Below are 21,504 nucleotides of genomic sequence, written 5' to 3'. Positions count from 1 at the left end.
AATGTGCGGAAACATCCTTAGTTTCAGACACTCCCTCAAAACATGGCTCTTTTCTCAAGCGTTTTGATGAGTTCCTTTTTGCTTCCTGTGACTGATGCGTTGTGTCCCTGTCTATAGCGCCATGAAGCCCCCGGGCGAACGAGCGCTTTATAAATACATCTCAATATCAATATCAATATCAATGTCCGCAACGAAAAAATCCTAATAGGTTATGTTGCGTCAAGGGCTGTCTCAATGTGATATCTCCTTGTTGTAGAATATCCTTCAGGTTATGTCCTTTACGGTATGTAACCCTGGGCTGTGTCATTAAGGTGGATCCTATAACAGGGTCACTTTTCAGAATGTTCCAGTTCTTTGCTAGGATTCCAAATAAAATCCTCAGATTCGGTGTTATATGTAAGGATCACCCTTGGGGACCCCTTTTCCGAATCTTGCTCTAGTGTGTTTTCCCTTTTCTCTGTTTGTTCTCTACTGACATTGTTGGCTTTCAGTACTGCTCCCTCAAGGACCCATCTAGGGTAACCCCGTTCTTGGGTCCAGCCTTTCCCAATATCTGAGTTTGTCCCTACTGTGACCACCCAAATATAACATATCGACGAGCAAGGAACATAGGTGACAAAATTGTTCACAGCCACTTTCAGGAAGCACCTATTACGACCTGGCTTCAAAGAGAAGGCTTCTGGCCCTACAAACAATGTAAAATGTGTAAAATTGCAGTCCCAACAAAAGCAGTGGGTATTGGACGAGGCACAAAATGGAAAATAAGACTGCACTTAACGTGCAAGAGCACCCATGTAGTTTACATTGTAGAATGTCCATGTAAAAAGCGCTAAATATGGAGCACGATCTTCGAGGTGAAGAAGAGGATCTTGGAACACACTCTGGCTACGACACATAAAGATCGTTCAAATGCCATTGCGAAGCACATGGAAAGACATCATGATGGAAAATGGGAGTCATTAAGATTCAGTGCCTTGGAACAAATCCCACAATCGTAGAGAGGAGGAGATCGAATAAGAGCCCTCAGACAAAAGGAATCACAACACATTGTGACATTCAGAACACTTGACCCTAGAGGGTTAAACCAGATTGAGGATCTTTATGTGCACCTATAAAGACACAGAGAAAGGAGAAGACTTCAGTGTATCCACAAATTACAGATACACAGGACTGAGAGAGAAAAAACTCACCAGAGAGAAATAAGACATAAAGTGAAAACATGGAGGAAAAAAGGTCTAACATAAACAGAAGCAACAAACCAACTGAGACCTCGCCAAGTTGTGAATCGTGAATAACAATTACGACAGCTCACTAGAGAGCATAAATTGAATGAACTGAGTCATATAATATGGACTTGAAGCATTGATAGTAAAATAATGTATCAATGTTTTTTTTAACTTTAGCACTTTTGAAACACTAGCACCTTCAAACTTACTCACAATAAGGAACTTACATGTACGGAAGCAAATCAATAATTAACTACACTAACCACAATGCATCACATTGAAAATAGGAAGTACATGGGTGCTTTTAGTAATAAAAGATGTCCGTTTCAATGCTGCGATATCCTGTGATCAAGCCTTCAGGAAAGGTGAACCGGGTTGGGTACGGCAGCGCTTTGAAATAAAGCCGCCTTAAACTTCAGCACACACAATTGCTACTGGCAGCAGAGTTGTACTTGTGAAATTGAAACCAGCGTGGTCCTGCCGGAAAAGACGCACCATCGACTCGGAGGATTACATTGTAGCGCGCATATATATATGTGTATGTATGTGTGTATATGTATGTATGTGTATATATGTAAATGTAGTTGAGCTTATATAGCGCACAGCTACCCGCAGTGGGTGTCCCGGCGCTTGCTTAGGGAACCCTTCCTGGTATTCCCCTGTGAGATAGCAGGGTATCCACAAGGTGAAAGTCAGGCATCCCGCCGCGAGGGGCCGTTGTGGAGATTAAGCAAGCTATTGCCCAGAGTCGCAGAGTGTGAACCCGTGAGTCGAGGAGGCACCGGGGCGAGAATTATCGAGTCCGTGGAATTTTTTTAGCCAAGACCCCGCCGAGGCGGGGAATTGAACCCTGGTCCAGGACCGATCTCAGCTTCCGGGTCTGCTGCCTCTAACCCCTGAGCCACACTTCTCCACATGTATGTATGTGTATATATGTATGTATGTGTATATGTATGTATATATAAAAGCTCCAGGGTCCCCCTCTCATTCCAGAAAGAGAGTTCAAGCACTCCAGGTTTAGGCAAAGTGTCTTTATTCAGCACACAACACAGATGACAGACGCGTTTCGAACTTTTAGTCCTTCTTCAGTGTCACCGACCTAAGGTCTATGACGCTTATTTGTACCATGTGCTACAGAAACAAAAAGCGGACTTAGCGAAATTATATGGATGTTAATTCAAACGCAGATGTGGGGTGATTGTGGCAGCCATATTTACATAGGAGAAAACAAGATTTACTAGCGACATATATACAAATAATATACAATAATTCTATCATGATTGTATTCAGATATACAAAATCTTTAGCTATAATTTCCTAGTACTCGTTTTTCTATTTATGTACCCATATTGTTTATGCCACTGCCAGAAAACATAAGATATTGCCGTGTATCTGCATAAGTCTGGCATATCTACCCCGTGACCAAAGGTCACAATTCTATTAAATAGCATCACGCTGTGTGGAAAACGTAGAGACAAGACAAAACAAAATCTAGCCGTGGATCGGCATAGCTCCCATAGCATTCAACTTATACTCAATTGAAAATTACCCAGCAAAGTTAGCAAGGCATAATATTTACAAAATTTACAAGAAATTATCTCAGAATTGCAAAACCACAATAAGTTCAACGTTATCTCAGGTCATTCAATTAAGTTGACCAGATTATCCTATTCTTTTTTAGATACAACTTAAATGTCTGAAGAACTGGTTCGCAAAAAAGAAGAAAATTTCTCTATATATTTTCTGAGAATAGAATGGTAGGGGAGAAAAGAATTATCATAAGTAATAGGAGAACAGAGGATGGGAGGGAGGGGAAGGACGCCATTTGAGTGCTCCGAAGGATCTGGTTGAACGGAGCGTTAATGTATGTATATATATATATATATATATATATATATATATATATATATATATATATATATATATATATATATATATAATTTCTTAAGTTATCAATATACTTAATATAAAAATATGAATTAAAACATTTTAATTAAAATTAGACATAATTTTTTAACAATGTACTACTTGTACATAAAAAAAATGTGTGGGGTATTTTTTAGTTTTAAACATTAAATTAATATTTAATATATTTAAATTAGTTATTTCATATAATTTGAGTTCGTTTTTTAACATTTTAATATTCATAGATTAAAAAATAATGTAAATAAATATACATTTGTTTACTTTAAAATATAAATATATATTTTTATTTAAATATAAACTTTAAAAAATGTTTCCTATACTTTCCCTTAGACTAGATCTCCACCTGTGTGTGAGTAGTAATTTTACACTTTTAAAGTCTGCTGTAGCAGGCCCCACCCCCTAATTTAGGGACATCAAAGTCTACACCAAGATGTACATCTATGTTCTTAAATGTTGAATATCAAATAGTGTAAAGTTACACCTTGGTGTAGTAGTAAATATACACATGTGCATTTACCTTTGTGTATAGATCCATTGTTTTTGGGATCCTCCATATGTATTCCTTATCTTTACATTGCCATCTGTCATGCATATTGCAATGGCTCCATGGCCAGCGCTAAGAGGAATGTTGAGAGTGGGCAGCACTATCTGGTGCCACTGTTCAAGTTCCCGCACTCTGAAATTTAATACCCGTTTTTTACCATTTCCTGGGAACCTTGTAAAGGAGCATAAAAATAGTAGACCACTAATTTGTTGAATATATGTATGGTTATGTTAATCATGATGGAAAGTAGTCTGTACAACCTTCTGTCGGAAATGCATCTATAAGGCACATATGCTTCTGCTTTAATTACCTCTCTCAAGGATACCAGTGGCATCCGGTTTCATATGCATTCAGGTATAGCTCCATATGCTGTGCTCTGACGAAATTCCAGTAGGAAACAATCTCTGCTTGGGGTTTTCCCTATTCTCATTGTCTGCATTTGTTAATATACTCACTCTAGTGAGCAAGGACTTCTAACCTCCTTTGTTCCATGGTCACTTTAGTCTCTTACCTCTGTCCGGTGCCCCTTATACCTGGACATTGAGTGTGGTGGTTGGGCTTACAACTCACTCCGTATTTCTTGAAGCTATTGTTTGCACCCTGGGTGAATTAATCCTAGCCCTTTTCATTCACAATTTACGGAATGGGTAACTAGGGGCGTCAAGTGAGTTTCATACCTTATTTGTCCCCTTGCCTATGCCTATAGTAGCTACGAGTGGGCTTATTTAGGGAGTGCTATATTTCATCCAGCCATCTTGTTCAACCAATATTTGTCAGCTAGTTCCTTCCTTAATACAGACCTTTGCATTATTACTTCATGGATTCCTATTTATTAACTCTGGATGAGGTCATACCCAAATTGGTAAAGTTATAGTGTTCAAACCTGTGTGAACACAATCACTGCTACTTTGAGGCTTATATGGCACTCAATAGAAGGAAAAAAACGACTTTACGGGTGCTGCTCTCACTATTTGTCTATCACGCCAGCCATTCCCATCACTTTTAGAAGTGCTTTTAGTCATGCCTGACTTCACATTTTTCTTTAGGGAGCATCTATCCTTCTAATTGTGCAATGCATAGTTAAAATTTTCTGCCTAATCATGCCAAATGTTTTGCCCAATCATGGAAAAATTGCAAGAAGGACAGCCACATTTAAGCCCTAAAAATGACTGTGAATTGCTCCAGGCAGCATACACATTCAGAAGCAGATTACTTGACCCTCATGATGTAACTATAAACTAGTTAACCTCTACCATTGGGGTCTGCATTTATTTGGATTTATTTATTGATGTTTTGTATAGTACCATTTATCACCTAGTTCAGAAAACTGATCCCATCAAAGTTTTATTCTCATTTGCCAACATTCTTTGAGACACCTGAGGGTGTGATTAATCTTTGTCTGTAGTACTCTCTCCCTTTGTAATATTGGGGATTACATGGCCTGAAGAGGGTCAGAATGTACTCTTAGGCTGGCATAATTGGTCTGAAATGCTTCCAGGGGGTTAGCAAAAAATCTTTCACGTTTGACTTTATTCCTCTGGGTAATTCAGTGCTTCACTTCATGATGGGATTTCCATTGTTTTGTGTGCCAGTTATGTGACTTCAGGAAAGGCCATTATATTCTGTTTATCCAACATAACTTGGGAACCTTTGCAAGTGTGTTTTAATTAGTTATCCTGGTCTCGAAAATTCAACAACCAAGCTAATATTGACCTAGGGTTGGCTTCCTCTCTAAGAAAGGGTTTGTACTCCGTGGGCCACTCTTAGTAAGGATGAGAAAACCTTATGGTGGAAGGTCTTTGTATTCCACAATTTCAGGAGTAATTTGGTTGAAGTCTCTTCTGCCTTAAATGGAAAATTAAGGAATCGCTGGTCATTGCACCTAGGTCTGCCCTCCCCGTTGTCTACGCTCATCTCGAGAGCACTTTTTTTTCTTTCAGTTGGATAATTATGTTGCACATTTTCTATTTCTATGGCTCTGCTCAAGCTTTTTTGGCTTTTACCATCATACTACCCTAAGGATGGCTCCCTGCTAATAGCACAGGAATTATGTAGTTGCACAAGGGCACTATTTCCAATCTCTCTGTCACATTCTTATGGTAATTAGAATGCCTCTTTAATGACCTGTAGGTTTCCCTGTGCAATTTACTTAGTGTCCACCAGTGGTTTGGAGCCTTCCCTCCAGGCAAGTTGGTGGTGCCCACACATGAACATTAGAAGCTGCCATACAAGAACAGACCCATCAGGTGGTTTGTCTCGGAGGAAATATACACGGACCTATACTTGCTACAATTCTACTCTTGGTTCAATGTTCTGCTGGGGCACTGTGTTCTTCTGCCAGTCCTGGGCTGGGTCTGTCATTTTTATCAGACATATGTAGTCCCTAACCACGCAGGAAAGCTCTTTTTAATGGGCATGTACTTAAGCACTTCAAAGAGACAGAGCACAAAAGCTTGCAGCCGGGATATCTGACTAAGACTGTCCCTTCCTCGTTTGATGGCCTGTTAAACTCTTGTCACTCTAGGCCGCCCACTTTGCTCCATCACATCTCAAAGCATCGGGACTGTTGCTATGTGCCACAGACGTGGGGTGGGGGAGGTTAGGGGTTGAGGCCTTATAGCATGTAGCTGCCCTAGCTGTCTGTGCTTAGTACACCTTCACTGTTCAAGGACTAGGCAATGTTTGTGCTATGTTTAATACACAGCAATAGGATCTCATATCAGGGAGCACTGCTTAGTCAGGTCAGTTCAGTCAATGATCACAAGAAAGATGACCAACTACTTTCTCCTAAGTGCATTGAATTGCATGTTGCATCATTCTGTGATTAGAAGGGTCCCCCGCTTTTGCACAACTGGGGGTAGTTGCAGGGGCCCTCTCACATGCTCTCATGTTGCTTGGTATCGCACCATAAGAATAGTTTAAATAATGTAAAAAGGCATGGGGATGTCACAGAGGCAAAACTATTCACTGTTCATGAATTTGGCAACAATTTCTGTAATGGAGAGCCGGGATTACAAGCAAGTATCTATTTCTTCTCTGGTTACACCTCATATAGCTGTGACCCATTGTTCAATATTGTCTACAAAGTGGAGATATTGGTGCACAGTACGAAGGATATGTACTGTTGCAACAGGTGAGTACATTTTCTGCAGCCTTGTATTTCCATGTTCATTTTGCTGAACTTTTCCATACTATTTTAGATAGTTTCTACATCAAAGTATCAAAGTTAATGTTTTCGTACACAACTATAAAACGGTTAAAGGTAACCTTTGTGAAATGGCATACTGTAAAGTGGTAATTGTAATGCTTTCCATCATGTCGACTGCGTGTTTTGGGTTATCTGGATTTTTATACAGGAAAAGCAATTGTTAACTACCTCTTTCATTTGACTGTTCATCTTTTAACAATTATAGATTTGCTGTTGCCACACCTGAAGAACTCAGTGCTAATAATGATGACTGTGCCATTTGCTGGGACTCCATGCAGTCTGCACGGAAGCTACCATGTGGACACCTTTTTCACAAGTAGGTACTTGGAGGGAGAGACTATTGATAAAATTCAAGATAAGCCTTTCATTATTAAAATAACCCTCATACCATGGAGTATGAAGTGGAGTACTGTATTAAACTTTCGTCTCGAGAAAAAGCAGGGCTTAATTCCTAAGCCTTTGCTATGTTCTGAGGACCTGGACTGCCTCCCCACCCAGATTTTTCAAGCCCCCTTCTAGTGCTTCTTAGGAAGGAACTGAAGACTGTTTCTCGAGCAACACTTTGGCCATCTGTAATCCGCTAGATTACTTACCTCAACTAATTATCTCTCTGCCCCATTTCCATCCCCTTGCTCTTCCTTCTCTATAGCCTTCACTTCTTCTCACTTTTACACATTGCTGCACTGCATTGCAGGTAGGTTCACACCATTTGCAGTCCCTTAATTCAAACATTGACATTTGCTCAACATTCTAGTCTAAGCAAATATCACTTTATTTTCATTTCAACTCAAGGAACTTTTGTGTTCTCCTTCATGAACTCCCACCAGATTAATATACTGTAGAATAGAGATTTTTATTTTTAAAAACTTTATTTTTCATTTTTATATTGTACGGACATAAAACACCCCCCCCCCCCAAATGGCATCAAAACAGCACGTATTCACATCGAACGACTCATTAAGGCACTTACGTTGACTAGAGGCTTCACCGAGATACACGATCACCCAGAAGGCATATCAGAATAACATTCAAGAAATAAGCATCATTGTGAGTACATAACCAGTCCTACACTACATAGTATACTAACTTTACCTTAGGGGACTCCCCTTGCCTCCTCCTCAGAACCCGATCCCTGCGGCTAGAATAGCTCGCCACTCGTTCCTTCAGAGTCGCTGTGGGAAGTGTGTACCCGTCCCCCCCAATCCTGTAGCACACATGGCTCGCCAGGCCAGTAGGTCCTCTTGTAATTTCTCATCCCTCCTGCTACTCTGCATATGTGTTTCTTCTGCTAGGGACCATTCCCGCACATCCCTGATGCATGTGGGTATCTCAGGGGCCCTCTGACTCATCCAAGTGATAGCCACCCTGCGTCTTGCCAGCACCAACATCAATTGCATTAATCTATAGGACAGCTTTCGTTTCTTTGGCCTAGGGACCAGCGCCAACAGGCAGTGCAAAGGTGTCGGTGTGATACGGAGTCCCGTCGTGGCACAATGTGATCTACTACGCTCGCCCAAAAGCTCTGGATTAGCGGGCAGTCCCAAGCCAAGTGCAGGAACCCTGCCCCTTCTGCGCTACATCTGGGACAATTATCACCCCTGTCTGGGGAATATCGCTTCAATAAGATTGGAGTGAGGTAGGTGCGGTGCAGGAAATTTAAATGTATTAATTTAAAGCGTGCGTTACAAGATACCTTCTGTGTGAGGGCCCCTATTCGCTTACGCTGCCCCTGGTCGAGTGGTGTACCTAAGTCTGCTTCCCAGGCCGCCAACGACGGTGGCATCGGCGGGGCCCAGTCCCGACGCATGGCATCATATAGTAGGGAAATAAGTATGTCCCCTGCCACAGACAGCAGAATATTCAAGGTGTGAGTCTTTGGGGGCGCCTCTGGATACTGAGCCCAGAGCGACCGCACTACATCGCGCAGCCCCTGATAATGCAGGTACTGCCCCCTCCGAAGACTGAAGGCCTCCTCCGCTTGTTCGTAGGTCAGAAAGGTCTCGGTGGGGTACAGGTGGGCTAGGGATTCACAGCCCCCCACCCGCCAGGCGCGGAAAAACATATGTTGTTCCATTGTCACCATGGGTGCCAGGATCCAAATCGGCAGGTCCCTGTGGAAGGGCGCTGTCCGCAACAACTTCTCTATGAATCTGTGCCAAACGCTCGCCGTGTGTCTCACAACGTAGGGCAAAGTCTCACTTGCCCCCCTGCGCAGCATAATAATACAAATCAAAGCGCCTCTGGGCCTCCTTCCTCATAAGAGCGCACCACCGTATGAAGGGCTACTCTACTACGCCGGTCCACCCAGAGTAGGGACGTAAGGAGAATATTCAGAGTCCGTAAGACCCTAGGGGGAAGAGGACATAGCGTGTTCCGAAGTATGTAAAGTGTCCTAGGCAGCATCACCATCTTAGCGACGGCCAGCCGACCCATGAGAGATAACGGAAGGGTGTTCCAGAAGGACACAGAGCGCTGCAGGGACTTAATCACCCTATCAATATTGCAGGCCAGTGATTGCGCCTCCGTGGAGGCCACATGAATACCCACATAGCGAAAGCTATCTCTTTCCCAACGCAATCCGAGCTCCGGCAAATCCTCCCAGGGCACCAACTCCAGCCCCGACAACGGATAGATCAGGGACTTGTGTCTATTGAGTCTTAGTCCTGACGCATCTCCGAGCCTATCCAGCTGATGGAGCAACACTAGAAGCGCCTCTCTCGGGGCCCTCAGGTAAAACAAGGCATCATCTGCATACAGGGAGATAATATTACAGGTGTCTCCCACTCGTATGCCCCATTGCGTTAACTCCGAACGGATCCGAACAGCCAAAGGCTCTATAGCCAGGGCGAAGAGTAGTGGCCAGAGGGGACACCCCTGTTGTGTACCCCGTCCCAATTGCCACTCCTCTGAACGTGCCGTCCCCGGTCGTACCCTAGCCCGGGGCGATTTATATAGGATACAGATCCAGCGGCAAAAATTGGGGCCCAAACCCATCACTCGGAGGACTTCTTGCAAGTAACCCCAGTCCACTGTATCGGATACTAGTACCGTCTGTTCTTCTGACCCCTGGACCTCATGCGTGATGTGATTCAAGCGCCGTAGGTTCATGGCGGTGTTACGCCCCGGAATAAAGACGCATTGGTCCGGGTGGACCAAATGCGACATATGTGATGCCAGACGGGTGGCAATAACGTCAAGATTTTCACATCTGTATTGATCATGGTGATCGGGTGATACGCGGAAGGGTCGAGTTTGTCCCCTCCCGGTTTAAGGATCATGCAAATCTCCTCACTGGACATGCTCTGCGGGAGAGATCCGTTCTCGAAGGCCTCAGCAAAGACCTGTACGAGGAGATGTACGAGGAGAAGCGACAATGTGTCTCCGAACTCTTGATAAAACTCAGGTGGGAATCCATCACTCCCCGGAGACTTCGCACGCAGTAGGCGGGCCAAAGCTGCCCGCACCTCACCCAACATCAGTGCCAGGTCCAGTTCCTCCTGGTCCGCTGTGGAGAGGGATGGCAGGGTCAGTCCCTGCAGATAAGGGGAATAAGAAGCCGCGGATATGTCTGGGTCCGCAGTGCATACCTGCTGGAGGTGGGATCTAAGGGCCTCGAGGATGGCACCCTCCGAATGTACCACGTCCCCATTGGAGTCTCGCAGAGCTACAATACGTTCCGGGGTATGCTCTTTCCGAAGGATCCAAACCAGGAGCCGCCCCGACTTGTCCCCTTACCTATGGAGACGCTGCCTATATTGGCCAAGAGTATACTTGTCAAGGCGGTCCAGAATATCATGAACCTTACCAAGGGCCCCGTGCTCCTCCTCCCTCTGCAGGTCGTCAGGAGCCGCAGCGGCTTGGACATTTAATAGTGCGTCCTCTGCCGCCCGCAGATCCTGTAGAAGCTGATTCCGGACTCCATATGGGAGTCCCATGCAGGCTCCCCTCACCACCGCCTTCAGGGCTTCCCATTTGGTGGCCAGCGATAGGCCACCCTCCTCCCAATTAAGGTCTACATAGTCACCGTGTGCCGTCTCCACATGCGCCTTCCCCACCTGGTCACGAAGGTTATCCACCGGAAACCTCAAAGTGCGTGTACGGGAAACCGGAGTTCCCCATCGTACCATGCATGCCACCAGGGAGTGATCGTATAAAAAGCGTGCCTGGTGTGTCACCTCAATGGACATGTTAATCGCGGCGTTAGCAACTAAAACCCTATCAAGGCGACTGTACGTGTTATGAGTGGGGGAAAAACAGGTGTAAACTTGCTGCGTCGGGTTTGTCTGACGCCAAATATCCACGGCCCCTATATTCTCCATGACCTCCTGAAGCTGGGCAGTCATTCGGGGTTTTGTGCCCTCTCGTGGCGGGGACCTATCTAGCACCGGGTCCAAAACACAATTGAAATCCCCCATCCAAAGAATTGGAGCTCCCAAATCGTAAATCAGGATGTCCGGGAGAGCCCGAAAAAAGCCCGGATCATCCACGTTAGGTGCGTATGTATTCAAAAGGACAATGTTCCTACCATCTAATTTTGCCCTGAGAAGGAGGTATCTGCCATGAATGTCCGCTTCTACATACTGGACTGCGAATGGGACCCCAGGCGCCACCCAAATCAACACCCCCCTAGCATACGTAGAATAAGAGGAGTGGAATACCTGACCCTGCCACTTTTTACCCAACTTCTGTGCCCCCTCGTCTGTAAGATGGGTGTCCTGGAGACATGCAGTGGAGGCTCCGTGCCTACGAAGCAAAGAAAGAACTCTGTATCATTTAGTGCATGTGCCTAGTCCTCTCACATTCCAGCTCATAAATTTGTACCCCATTTTCGACGATGTATCCCGCCGCCCCACAGACCGCTACCCTCAGTGTCCCTCCAACCCCGTGCCCGAAGTGTCATACATGCGATGCCTACAACATTCTCCTTCACCAACCCCTGCCCGACCCCCCCCCACGAGCAATATCCTAGCAACCACACAACCAGCCGATATGCCCTTCCCATGCTGGTGCCAGGACGTGCACAGCCCCCCCATCTGCCAAACCTGGCTAAACCTCCCAACAGAGAAAAGAAACCCCCCCCCCCCCACTCAGCTCCCAGCAAGGCCGCTATCGGATCATAAAGGCAGGACGCAGGCCATTACAGTGAAGGATTCCACTGTGTGTCCAACCCTTCGCTCTCTGACAAGCCGCCCGACCTCTGAAGCAGTAGACTGAGAATAGCCTCCTTTTAGGTAGTAGCCCCCGCCCGGTCAGCCATTGACCAGCCACCAGTCTCAGAGTCTATCAAGCCATACAGTACCAGTTATGCTCCTCATGATAGGGCTTCCGATATCGGCCCCAGCCGTCTCAGGAATCGTAGTACTAGAAGGTGAAATAATATCCGTGGTGGGATGTAACGTATCCGGAACGAGTACTTCCTCCGGCGGGGGAGACTTTGATTCCGTTGGCAAGTGGTCAGACTCCATCAAATCCAGGCGGAGGGCTCCATCCTCCCCCACCGTGACTCGCCGTCCCTCCTCTCCCCCATCCGTGCGGAACCACCGTCTTCGCTTGTTGGTACGCCTCCTCCACGGTCTTGTTCCCCATGTGCTGCGGTTTCCTCCCGGCGGAAGGGTATCCCCCCTAATCTCAAGCCACTCCCAGACTTCCTCCAGGGCTTCGAAGAAGTGCGCCTTTCCCTGGGAAATAACCTTCAGTTTACCCGGGTAGAGCAGCATATACTGTAGGTGCAACTCCCGGAGTTTTTGTTTAACTGCCAGAAGGACTTCCGCTGTTCCTGGACAAGTTGGGTGTAGTCCGGAAAAATGGAGACCTTTGCATTTTCGAACGTTAGATCTGCAGACTCCCTCGCCGCTCTAAGGATGCAGTCTCTATCGCGATAGTTGAGGATCTTGGCAATGAGGGCCCGTGGTGGAGCTCCGGGCCTCGGCGGCGGTACCAACGCTCTATGGGCTCGTTCAATCACGAATACGTCTGACAGACCTGTAGGACACAATGCAGTATGAGTCCAGTGCTCCAGGAAGCATTCTGGGTTGCCTGCCTCTGCCCGCTCTGGAATTCCCAGTACCCTTATGTTACTTCGGCGTGCCCTCCCTTCCGCATCCTCCACTGTCCGCTCCAGCATCTCTGTCGTGGCAGTAAGTTGCGAGACCATTTTTTTGAGGGACACCACCTCCCCTTGCAATTGCGTGATATTTCCCTCCGCAACCTTGTCAGCCACTTTGCGCAGGTCAGTCCGTAATAAATTCACGTCGATGGATACCGTCTCAATTTGGCGCTCCAGGGCCGAATGGGACCCCTGAATCGCCTTTAACAGTTCTGCCTGGGAGGGCTCTTCAGGAGTCGGGTCCCCCTCATCCTGTCCCGACTGGTGCGTAATCCTCTGCGAGGGGAGCGGCTGCGTAGTATACTGCGTTATAGTGTTGGGCTGCGAAGCCCGGGGTGTTTTATCTTTACGCATCGTGGGCATCAGAAAAAAGTCCCCTCAAGGTTCCCCTGGCCGCAAAGGAAGTTCCTCGAGCCCCACGCAACAATCCGTGCAGATGAAGGTGCCACACGGTCTATTTGCCAGGTTCCAACTCACCCACTGTCCGCCTCAACCCACCACTGCGATGCTCTCACGTCGCTAATGCCCTTCCCGGAGTGTCCAAGATGGCGGGACTCAATGCCAATGCCACGTCCAGGCAGTCCCACTCCGCTCACGCGGCAGTCAACCAGAGGGCCCCAGCAACCCCCCGGTAGTCCACAGCTATCTGCAGTAGCTCCTGCTCCGTCCCTGCAGCTCTCCCGGGCTCTCTCCACATTGCCTGCTCCCAGGAACTCCCCCGCCGTATCAACCCTGGCAGCAGCTTCATACCAGGCCACTCGGGGCGACACTCCACAACGGACCGCAGCCTCACCTCCAGGAATTGCAGGCTCTCAGGGAGTCCCGCCGCCATGGGCGTCCCCTCCGTCCAACCACCACTCCACCAGTCCAGCACAGAAAGGTCAGAGGGCACACCTACTCTCCATCTGCCGGGCTCACCTGCCTCTGTACACGGGTCCTACTTTCAGACAGTCCGCAGATCTCAGAGGCCCCCTACGGTAACGGGCGCGTCTCAGGATGTATCACCTCTCAAGGGGGCAGGCCCGCGGGGCTACGGACGCTTCCCTCGGGCCTTCCACGCCCCATGCAGGTCTGATGACAGCCCCGAATCCTTCCGCAGAATCAGGTGGCCTCAAGGGACTCGCTCCACGCCGGGGCCCCGGCTGGCAGCGAGCCCCGGTCCGTTGCCGTCACTCCTTTCTCCTCCGAGAGCCCCGATGGCAGTGGGCCCCCGTGTCAGGCTATCCGCGTCCCGCAGGGGGAGGCAGCAGACAAACAGGCTGCAGCTCGTCAGGTCATACAAAGTGGTATGGACACGGCGGATTCAGTGGCTAGGATCATGGGGTCTTCGATTGCCACTAGAAGAGCTGATTGGTTAAAGACTTCCGAGTTTTCAGCTGATGTTCAGGCTGCTCTGATGAATTTGCCTTTTGATGGCACAGGCCTTTTCGGGAAGAAAGCTGATGCTGCCTTGGAAAGGTTTAAAGATGATAGAGCGACAGCAAGATCTTTGGGTCTGCAGACTAGAGGCTCTTTCACCAAGAAGTACAAGGGTCTTGGAAGGTCTACTTTTCATACCTATAACCAGAACCAACAGCAGCAGCAGCAACAAAATCCTTTGTACAAGTCCTACAGGGGTAGACAAAGGGGTCTTCCACGTGGATGTCAAGCCTCCACCTCCTCTACTTCCTCCTCTAATACCCACCCCCCACCTACAACAGCAAAGCAGCCCTAGATCCGCCATTCCGGATCATGTGGGTCCTGTAGGGGGTCAGCTTACTTATTTTCTACGGGCTTGGCCATCGGTTACATCAGAACTTTGGATTCTTAATCTCGTAGAGAATGGGTATGCTCTTCCCTTTCGGGAATTCCCTCCCAAATACCCTCCTTGCCAGGGTTTTTGCTCGGAGGACATCTGTTGCTCCTTCAGTAAGAGGTACAGATACTGTTCAAAAAGGGTGCGATAGAGGTGGTTCCAGAGCAGGAAAGGGGTCAGGGGTGCTACTCCCGGTATTTCCTGATTCCCAAGAAGGATGGCCGGTTTCGTCCAATCCTGGATCTCAGGATCTTGAACCTTTACCTGAAGCAGGAGAAGTTCAAGATGCTCACCCTTGCACAGGTTCTTCAGGTGCTGCTGGAAGAGGACTGGATGGTGTCGATCGACTTGCAGGATGCGTATTTTCACATCCCAATACTGAAGTCGCATAGGAAGTATCTCCGTTTTACGGTGGGGTCGCAACACTGCCAGTTTGCGGTCCTTTCGTTTGGTCTTACTACTGCGCCTCGAGTCTTCACCAAGGTGATGGCTGTGGTGGCTGCACATCTCAGAAGGTCAGGGATTCCGGTATTCCCTTATCTGGACGACTGGCTGATCAAAGCAGAGTCTCCAGAGATAGTGCTCCATCATCTGCAAGAGACAACTCAGTTGTTACACAGGTTGGGTTTTTCGATAAATGTACCCAAATCTTACCTGGTGCCCTCCCAGCGCAACCTGTTCATAGGTGCGGTACTGGACACAACTGTGTGTCGTGCATGCCCTCCTCCTCAAAGGATTCGCGACATACAGGAGTTGATTCCTTTATTTTTCAATGGAGCGGTCGTTCCAGTCCTGAAGGTCCTTCACCTGCTTGGTCTGATGGCTTCCTGCATTCTGTTGGTCAACCATGCACGCTGGCACATATGGGCACTCCAGCAGTGCCTCCGCAGGCAGTGGTATCAACACCATGGAGATCTCAGGGAGTCGTGAGGATGTCCAGAGACACTGCCTGCGATCTTCTGTACATCGGCCAAACCACCCAAATGGTCAAACAGCGGATAATTCAACATAAGAGCAGGATAAATTGCCAGGTCCTTTCGGCACCACTGGTGTCACATTTCATTGAATATAAACATCGGGACACTGATCTGCGGTGGCAGGTTATTGAACATCTCAAACTCCCCATTAGAGGTGGGAACATAACCGATTTACTAAATCGAGCAGAATGCAAATGGATTTCCCTGGCTGACTCTGTAAATCATGGGCTAAACACTCTTGATGAGTGGAACAGTACTGTTACCTCTTGAAAGGTCCTCCCTATACTGAACATTCTCCTAACTCTGACCCCATTGAACCTAGTTCCACTGTTCATATGATCGATCTGGTTCATGATACTATGATTATGCCAGTTTCATTGAGTGATTAATAGATATGTTGATGCCTTATGATGTAACAATGACCAAATGTTTATTCAACTCGAACTAACCATATATTCTAAATTGGCTCTTGTATTAATATAATTGCTGTACCTTTTTACATTGTTCAGTAATATTTATAGAGTTGCTATATCTTTGCACAGTCCAATATTATCCATAATCATTGCATGAGACCTCCATGAAGGTTTTGCAAAGGTCTCATTGCTCCCGGTTTCCTACTTCAATGTACAACAATGCACGTTCGCACGCGCCCTCTTCTCTTTCCATCCCCATGCCCAACCCTCCACGCCCCACGTCATCCGCCCACCCCTTCCCCGATTGGCTAACTTAGCGAGCTCCATTCCTTCCGGTGTGTTAGTTTCCCTCGTTGCAGTTCGGAACCCTCGCTCGCGATTTACACTCCGGCAGCAGTACAGATTGATTCAGGTAACCAAGACCTGAATACCTCACTATCTATTTCCCTTCTTAGCCACTGTCTCCCTCTGAGTGTTTGACACCCGGTTCCCTTTTTCAGACGCTGCTTCCTGTATCATCAGGGACGCCTTCTACACAGGTATGATTTGCTATACCGGCTAGTGGTAACCACCTTGGTTGTCCTTTTGCGATCTCCATACAGAGGGTGAGACCCTTAATGTTTTCAGGTCTCCCCTTTCGCTTTCAGATACGCTGATTAAGACACAATACCGTATCTGCCTCGCATATGATGCTTCAGTTGTAAGTCGTGCCTTTAGTTCTGTCTCGCCATTATTCCCCCATATCATAGCTCCACCTTGAATCTTGCCTTTTACTCACTCGTTACCCGTGGAATTGATCGCCTATAGACTACTCGGTACAAAACTGAACCAGTGCTCATCCGAACCCCAGGTATGCCTTACCTCCCCGTTCCTGCCGTTTCCTTCGCCCCTTCCACATCGTGACCAACCACTCTAACCCACCGCCCCCCCCCCCCCCCCCTTAGCTCAGGCGCTGTGCAATGCATGATCCCTACCACTCAAATCACTCGATCCCTTCATGACTCCTCCCCAGACTATATTGGCTGAATCATTGTTACATCTTGGCACTCATCATGTGTCTAGTAGTGTTTCACACGGCTCACTCGTTTCCCCTTTTCTCGCTTCGGTCCTCATACTGACTTTTTGTCCCCCTGCAGCACTACATCAATTCCTCAACCCTGTCCTGAAGCAGATCCCAACTCATTGAGGATCGAAACGCCGTCGACATTGCAGCGCAATTGTTTGGCGCACTACAACATTTGGCTCATAACTGTGATCTAATGTGTTTAAAACAACTTGAATTTATTTATCGTCTGAGCCATCACTGTATATAATTCTGTCACTCTGCGCCGTTCATGCTGTTCATCTTTCACTTGCGTCGTCACCTCTCACTTATACACATCACCTTGTCACCAAGTGCTTCTTGGGTTGTTGCATGATTTTTTCTTGTACAGTGCTGCTTCCAACTGTATTTCCATGTGTAAATATCTCTGAAAATTGGTGAATTACAAGCCATGTACTAACTAACTGAGCTTCCTTGTTTCCTTCATATGTAATGTTTTTTGCATACATAACTTAATTGCCTGTGAATTTGTTACCTATTGGGACATTGTGTTCTATATATACTTCATACCCAGTCCCATTTTGGTTTATGGGTCCTACTCCTGTTTCTTTTCACTATGGAGATTGAACGGGGCAACCTGAATTCCTTTTCTCTCCCACCTGATGTGGTGGATGTCATTTTATCGGCTAGGCGTGACTCCACCAAGTCCATTTATTCATATAGGTGGTCTAAATTTGTATCCTGGTGTGGAGAGAATTCTGTTGATCATTTGAGAGCTCGGTTGTCAGAAATACTTCAGTTTGCACTTTCATTGGCACAGCAGGGTTTTGCTGTAGCTACGGTAAAAGGTTATTTATCAGCTTTATCAGCTTACCGGATCAACCATCTTTGTTTAGATCTCCCGTTGTACTGAGATTTTTAAAGGGTTTAACTAATAAGTTTCCGCCTACTCCCTTTATTGTGCCTCAATGGCACTTGAACCTAGTCCTTACATATTTAATGGGTTCTCCTTTTGAGCTTTACACAGGTGTCCTTTGAGACTTTTGTCTTTTAAGACTGTTTTTCTTGTCGCAATTACCTCGGCAAGGAGGGTAAGTGAGCTTCAAGTTCTTAGTTAAAAGCCTCCATTCTTGACCATTCATGCTGAACGAATGGTTCTTAGGACCAGTGCTGCTTTTCTGCCTAAGGTGGTTACTCCTTTCCATTTAGGACAGTCCATTACCCTATCTACCTTCTATCCTCCCCCCTCACCCTTCTAAGGAGGCAGAGCGTCTTCACTGTCTGGACCCTAAGAGGACGGTGAGCTTTTACCTTGATAGAACTAAAGACTATCGAGTGGATGACAAGATCTTTGTGGGATTTGCTGGCTACAAGAAAGGACGAGCTGTGCACACGCGCACACTCTAAAGATGGATCATACTATGCATCAAGATCTGCTACGCCCTGGCTGGAAAGGAACCTCCAGAGGGTATAAGGGCTCATTCTACTAGAGCAAAGTCATCAACATCTGCTTTGTCTAGAGGTGTTCCTGTAGAGGACATTTGTAGAGCAGCGACATGGGCCTCCCTCCACACTTTTGCAAAGCATTACTGCTTGGAATAGCGAGATGAGGAGGGATGGCCATTTTGCGCGCTCTGTCCTTCAAGATTTTCTGGTATAGGACAGTGGACACCCTCCTCCGGGAGTGGGGACTGCTGTGGGACTCAATTCACAAGGTGAGGAATCCACTGGCAGATGTATCTATCTGAAGAACAAGTTACTTACCTTCGGTAACGCTTTTTCTGGTAGATACAGTATCTGCCTGTGGATTCCTCACATGCCCACCCGCCTCCCCGTTGTCCACTCTTCTATACCTTAGATAATGGCAATGTTTTAATGTATATATGTTATTCTTCTTGAATTACTGCATTGTCCTTACACTGTGTGTGTTATCTTGACTATTGTATACTGTGTATATATCTACTGTTGTCGGTCCGTCCGTGTGCCTCGAAGGCACAGAAAAAAGGGCGGAACTAACGTCATCACCCCGGCGTGGGCCTATTATGGTGTCGGTGACGTCATCGGAGTCGCACGCGATGCCGTGCCTCTGTGACGTCATCCACGTTGGCGCGAAGCTACAAAAATAATTTCCGAATGTTGCTGACGCAAGGGGATATTCACAAGGTGAGGAATCCACAGGCAGATACTGTATCTACCAGAAAAAGCGTTACCGAAAGTAAGTAACTTGTTCTTCTCGGTCAACCAGATCCTCCACATCCGAAATTCTACCGTTGTTTGAGTAATCAGTTCACCCTCCTGCAGAAAAGAAGCAAAGTAGACACACAAGCATCGATTCTACTGATTCTCACATTGTAAGAACATTTGTTTTCTGTAATACATTTCTGCGCATTAACAGCTCAAGGGTATGGGAACTTCAAATTTGCATCCTCTTTGTAAGGCAGCCTATTTTACAAAGTTTACTTCTTCTAATCTGTGGAACAGACTAGCAGTTTGGGTGATGCCTCTCTTGGAACTGTCCACATCAGTCACTCAATTTAAATTTAACGCTTCCGTAGAGGAGCCCTTCACAGTGGGCAGCCTAAGTACAATGAGTCTAGCATCTCTTCCATTGTTAGTTTTGAATAGTTTGGCAAACATGTGTGAAAGCAAAGGAATGAAATCACACAACAAATCTTGCCTTTCCCTTGATTAATGCATCCCCCCTGAGGAAGCTGCAGAAGAATGTTTTCTAGTAGTACAAAGGAAAGAATGCAGCTTTAATATTATTTCTTTATTTATTTATAAGTTTTATAGAGCACGAACTTGACCCGTTAGGGTATCAGAGCGCTTTACTCGCAAATATAGCAAAAAAAACAGAACAGGTTTAACATCAACCAGTTACGGATCGAGTTGTAGGGGACAAGGTGCAGGATACATGAGGGAGATAAGGTCATGTATGGTATTTACAGGTTACATATCCAAATACTCATGACACAGTAACATATTACAGATTACATTTACAAATGTTCAAGACAAGGATCCAAGTTTCTGATGGGGTAACTAGATAATCCGAAGGAAGGCAATAGACTGCCATAGATCTGGGCCATGGTGATGGTGGAGGCCAGGTTTACGCTAGAAATTTACCCATAAGGAAAGTTTTGGCCTCCCTTTTGAAGCGAGTCAGAGAGGGGATTCTTCTGATGTCAGGTGGGAAAGAGATCCATATTCTTGGAGCAGCCCCAGAGAAAGCCCGATTGTGCATTTTTTTTCCTCGAAAGCGCGCAGGTTGGAGCAGTGGGTCTCTGGCAGATCGGGAGTTTCTGATTCCTCCAGAGATCACAAGTTTCTGCGCCAGATAAGCAGGTGATTTAGAGTATAAAGCTTTGTGCGTGATGCAAGCTACTTTGAGCTGTATTCTTGCCTCCAGGGGAAGCCAGTTGAGAGCTTTCAGGTGTGGGGAAATATGGTCATACTCCCTCGTGCCGGTGCGTAGTCTGGCGGCCGCATTGAGGCAGGCTCTTAGAGGTGCCAGGGAGATATTGGGTAATCCCGAGAGGGTAGAACAGCCATATTCCAGTCTGGAGATGACAAGTGCTTGGACTGCCATTTTTAGGTCTGGAGCATCGAGAAAGGGTTTCAATTTCCTAAGGTAGCACAGGTGGAATCTGGCTGATTTGGCCATCAAATTGATGTGGTCCCGCATGTTCAGGTTGCTGTCAAGGGTGATTCCCAAGAATTTGGCCGAATCCACGATGGTTGGTGGGCAGTTTAAGGCTGTGATAGTCTTGGTCCATGATTGAATCTCAAGGTTGGTATTGAGCGGGGAGATCAGGAGAAATTCTGTTTTCTTTGCGTTGTGGTTGAGTTTGAGTTCATTGGATGTGAGCCATTGGACAGTGAGTTTTAGGGCTTCGTTCAGGGAAAGAATCTCTTCTAGAGATGAGGTTTTGATGTAGATCTGAGTGTCATCAGCATACATATGATAGGAGATATTAACAGTGCGTACTACCTCAGTAAGCGGTTCCAGGTAGAGGTTGAAGAGGGTGGGGGACTGGGTTGATCCTTGAGGGACTCCTACCGTGACCGGGGATGGTGCCGATAGGTTGCCGTTCATAAGGAATCTCTGTGACCGGTTTTGGAGGAAGGACCTAAACCATTCTAGAACAGTGCCATCCAATCCCCTCCTGAGTTTGAGGCTTTAGAGTAGTTTTTCATGGTTGACCGTGTCGAAGGCCGAAGATAGATGGGTCCAGGAGGATTAGGAGACAGGTTTTGCCTTGGTCAAGGG

General features: G+C 46.7%; 1 protein-coding gene across 1 annotated transcript in view; it reads left to right on the top strand.

Moving 5' to 3' along the window:
• The window catches only part of AMFR (autocrine motility factor receptor), a 320,402-nt gene that overhangs the window by 125,927 nt on the left and 172,971 nt on the right, over positions 1 to 21,504 (top strand). Inside the window, exon 8 of the mRNA XM_078670185.1 lies at positions 7,110 to 7,220. Coding sequence (XP_078526311.1) covers positions 7,110 to 7,220 — 111 coding nt within the window. The remainder of the gene's footprint in view (positions 1 to 7,109; positions 7,221 to 21,504) is intronic.

The sequence above is a fragment of the Lissotriton helveticus genome, chromosome 12, assembly GCF_964261635.1.
Source record: "Lissotriton helveticus chromosome 12, aLisHel1.1, whole genome shotgun sequence".
Classification (NCBI taxonomy): Eukaryota; Metazoa; Chordata; class Amphibia; order Caudata; family Salamandridae; genus Lissotriton; species Lissotriton helveticus.
The sequence above is the reverse complement of the archived record's forward strand: the minus strand, read 5'-3'. Positions and strand labels throughout refer to the sequence as shown.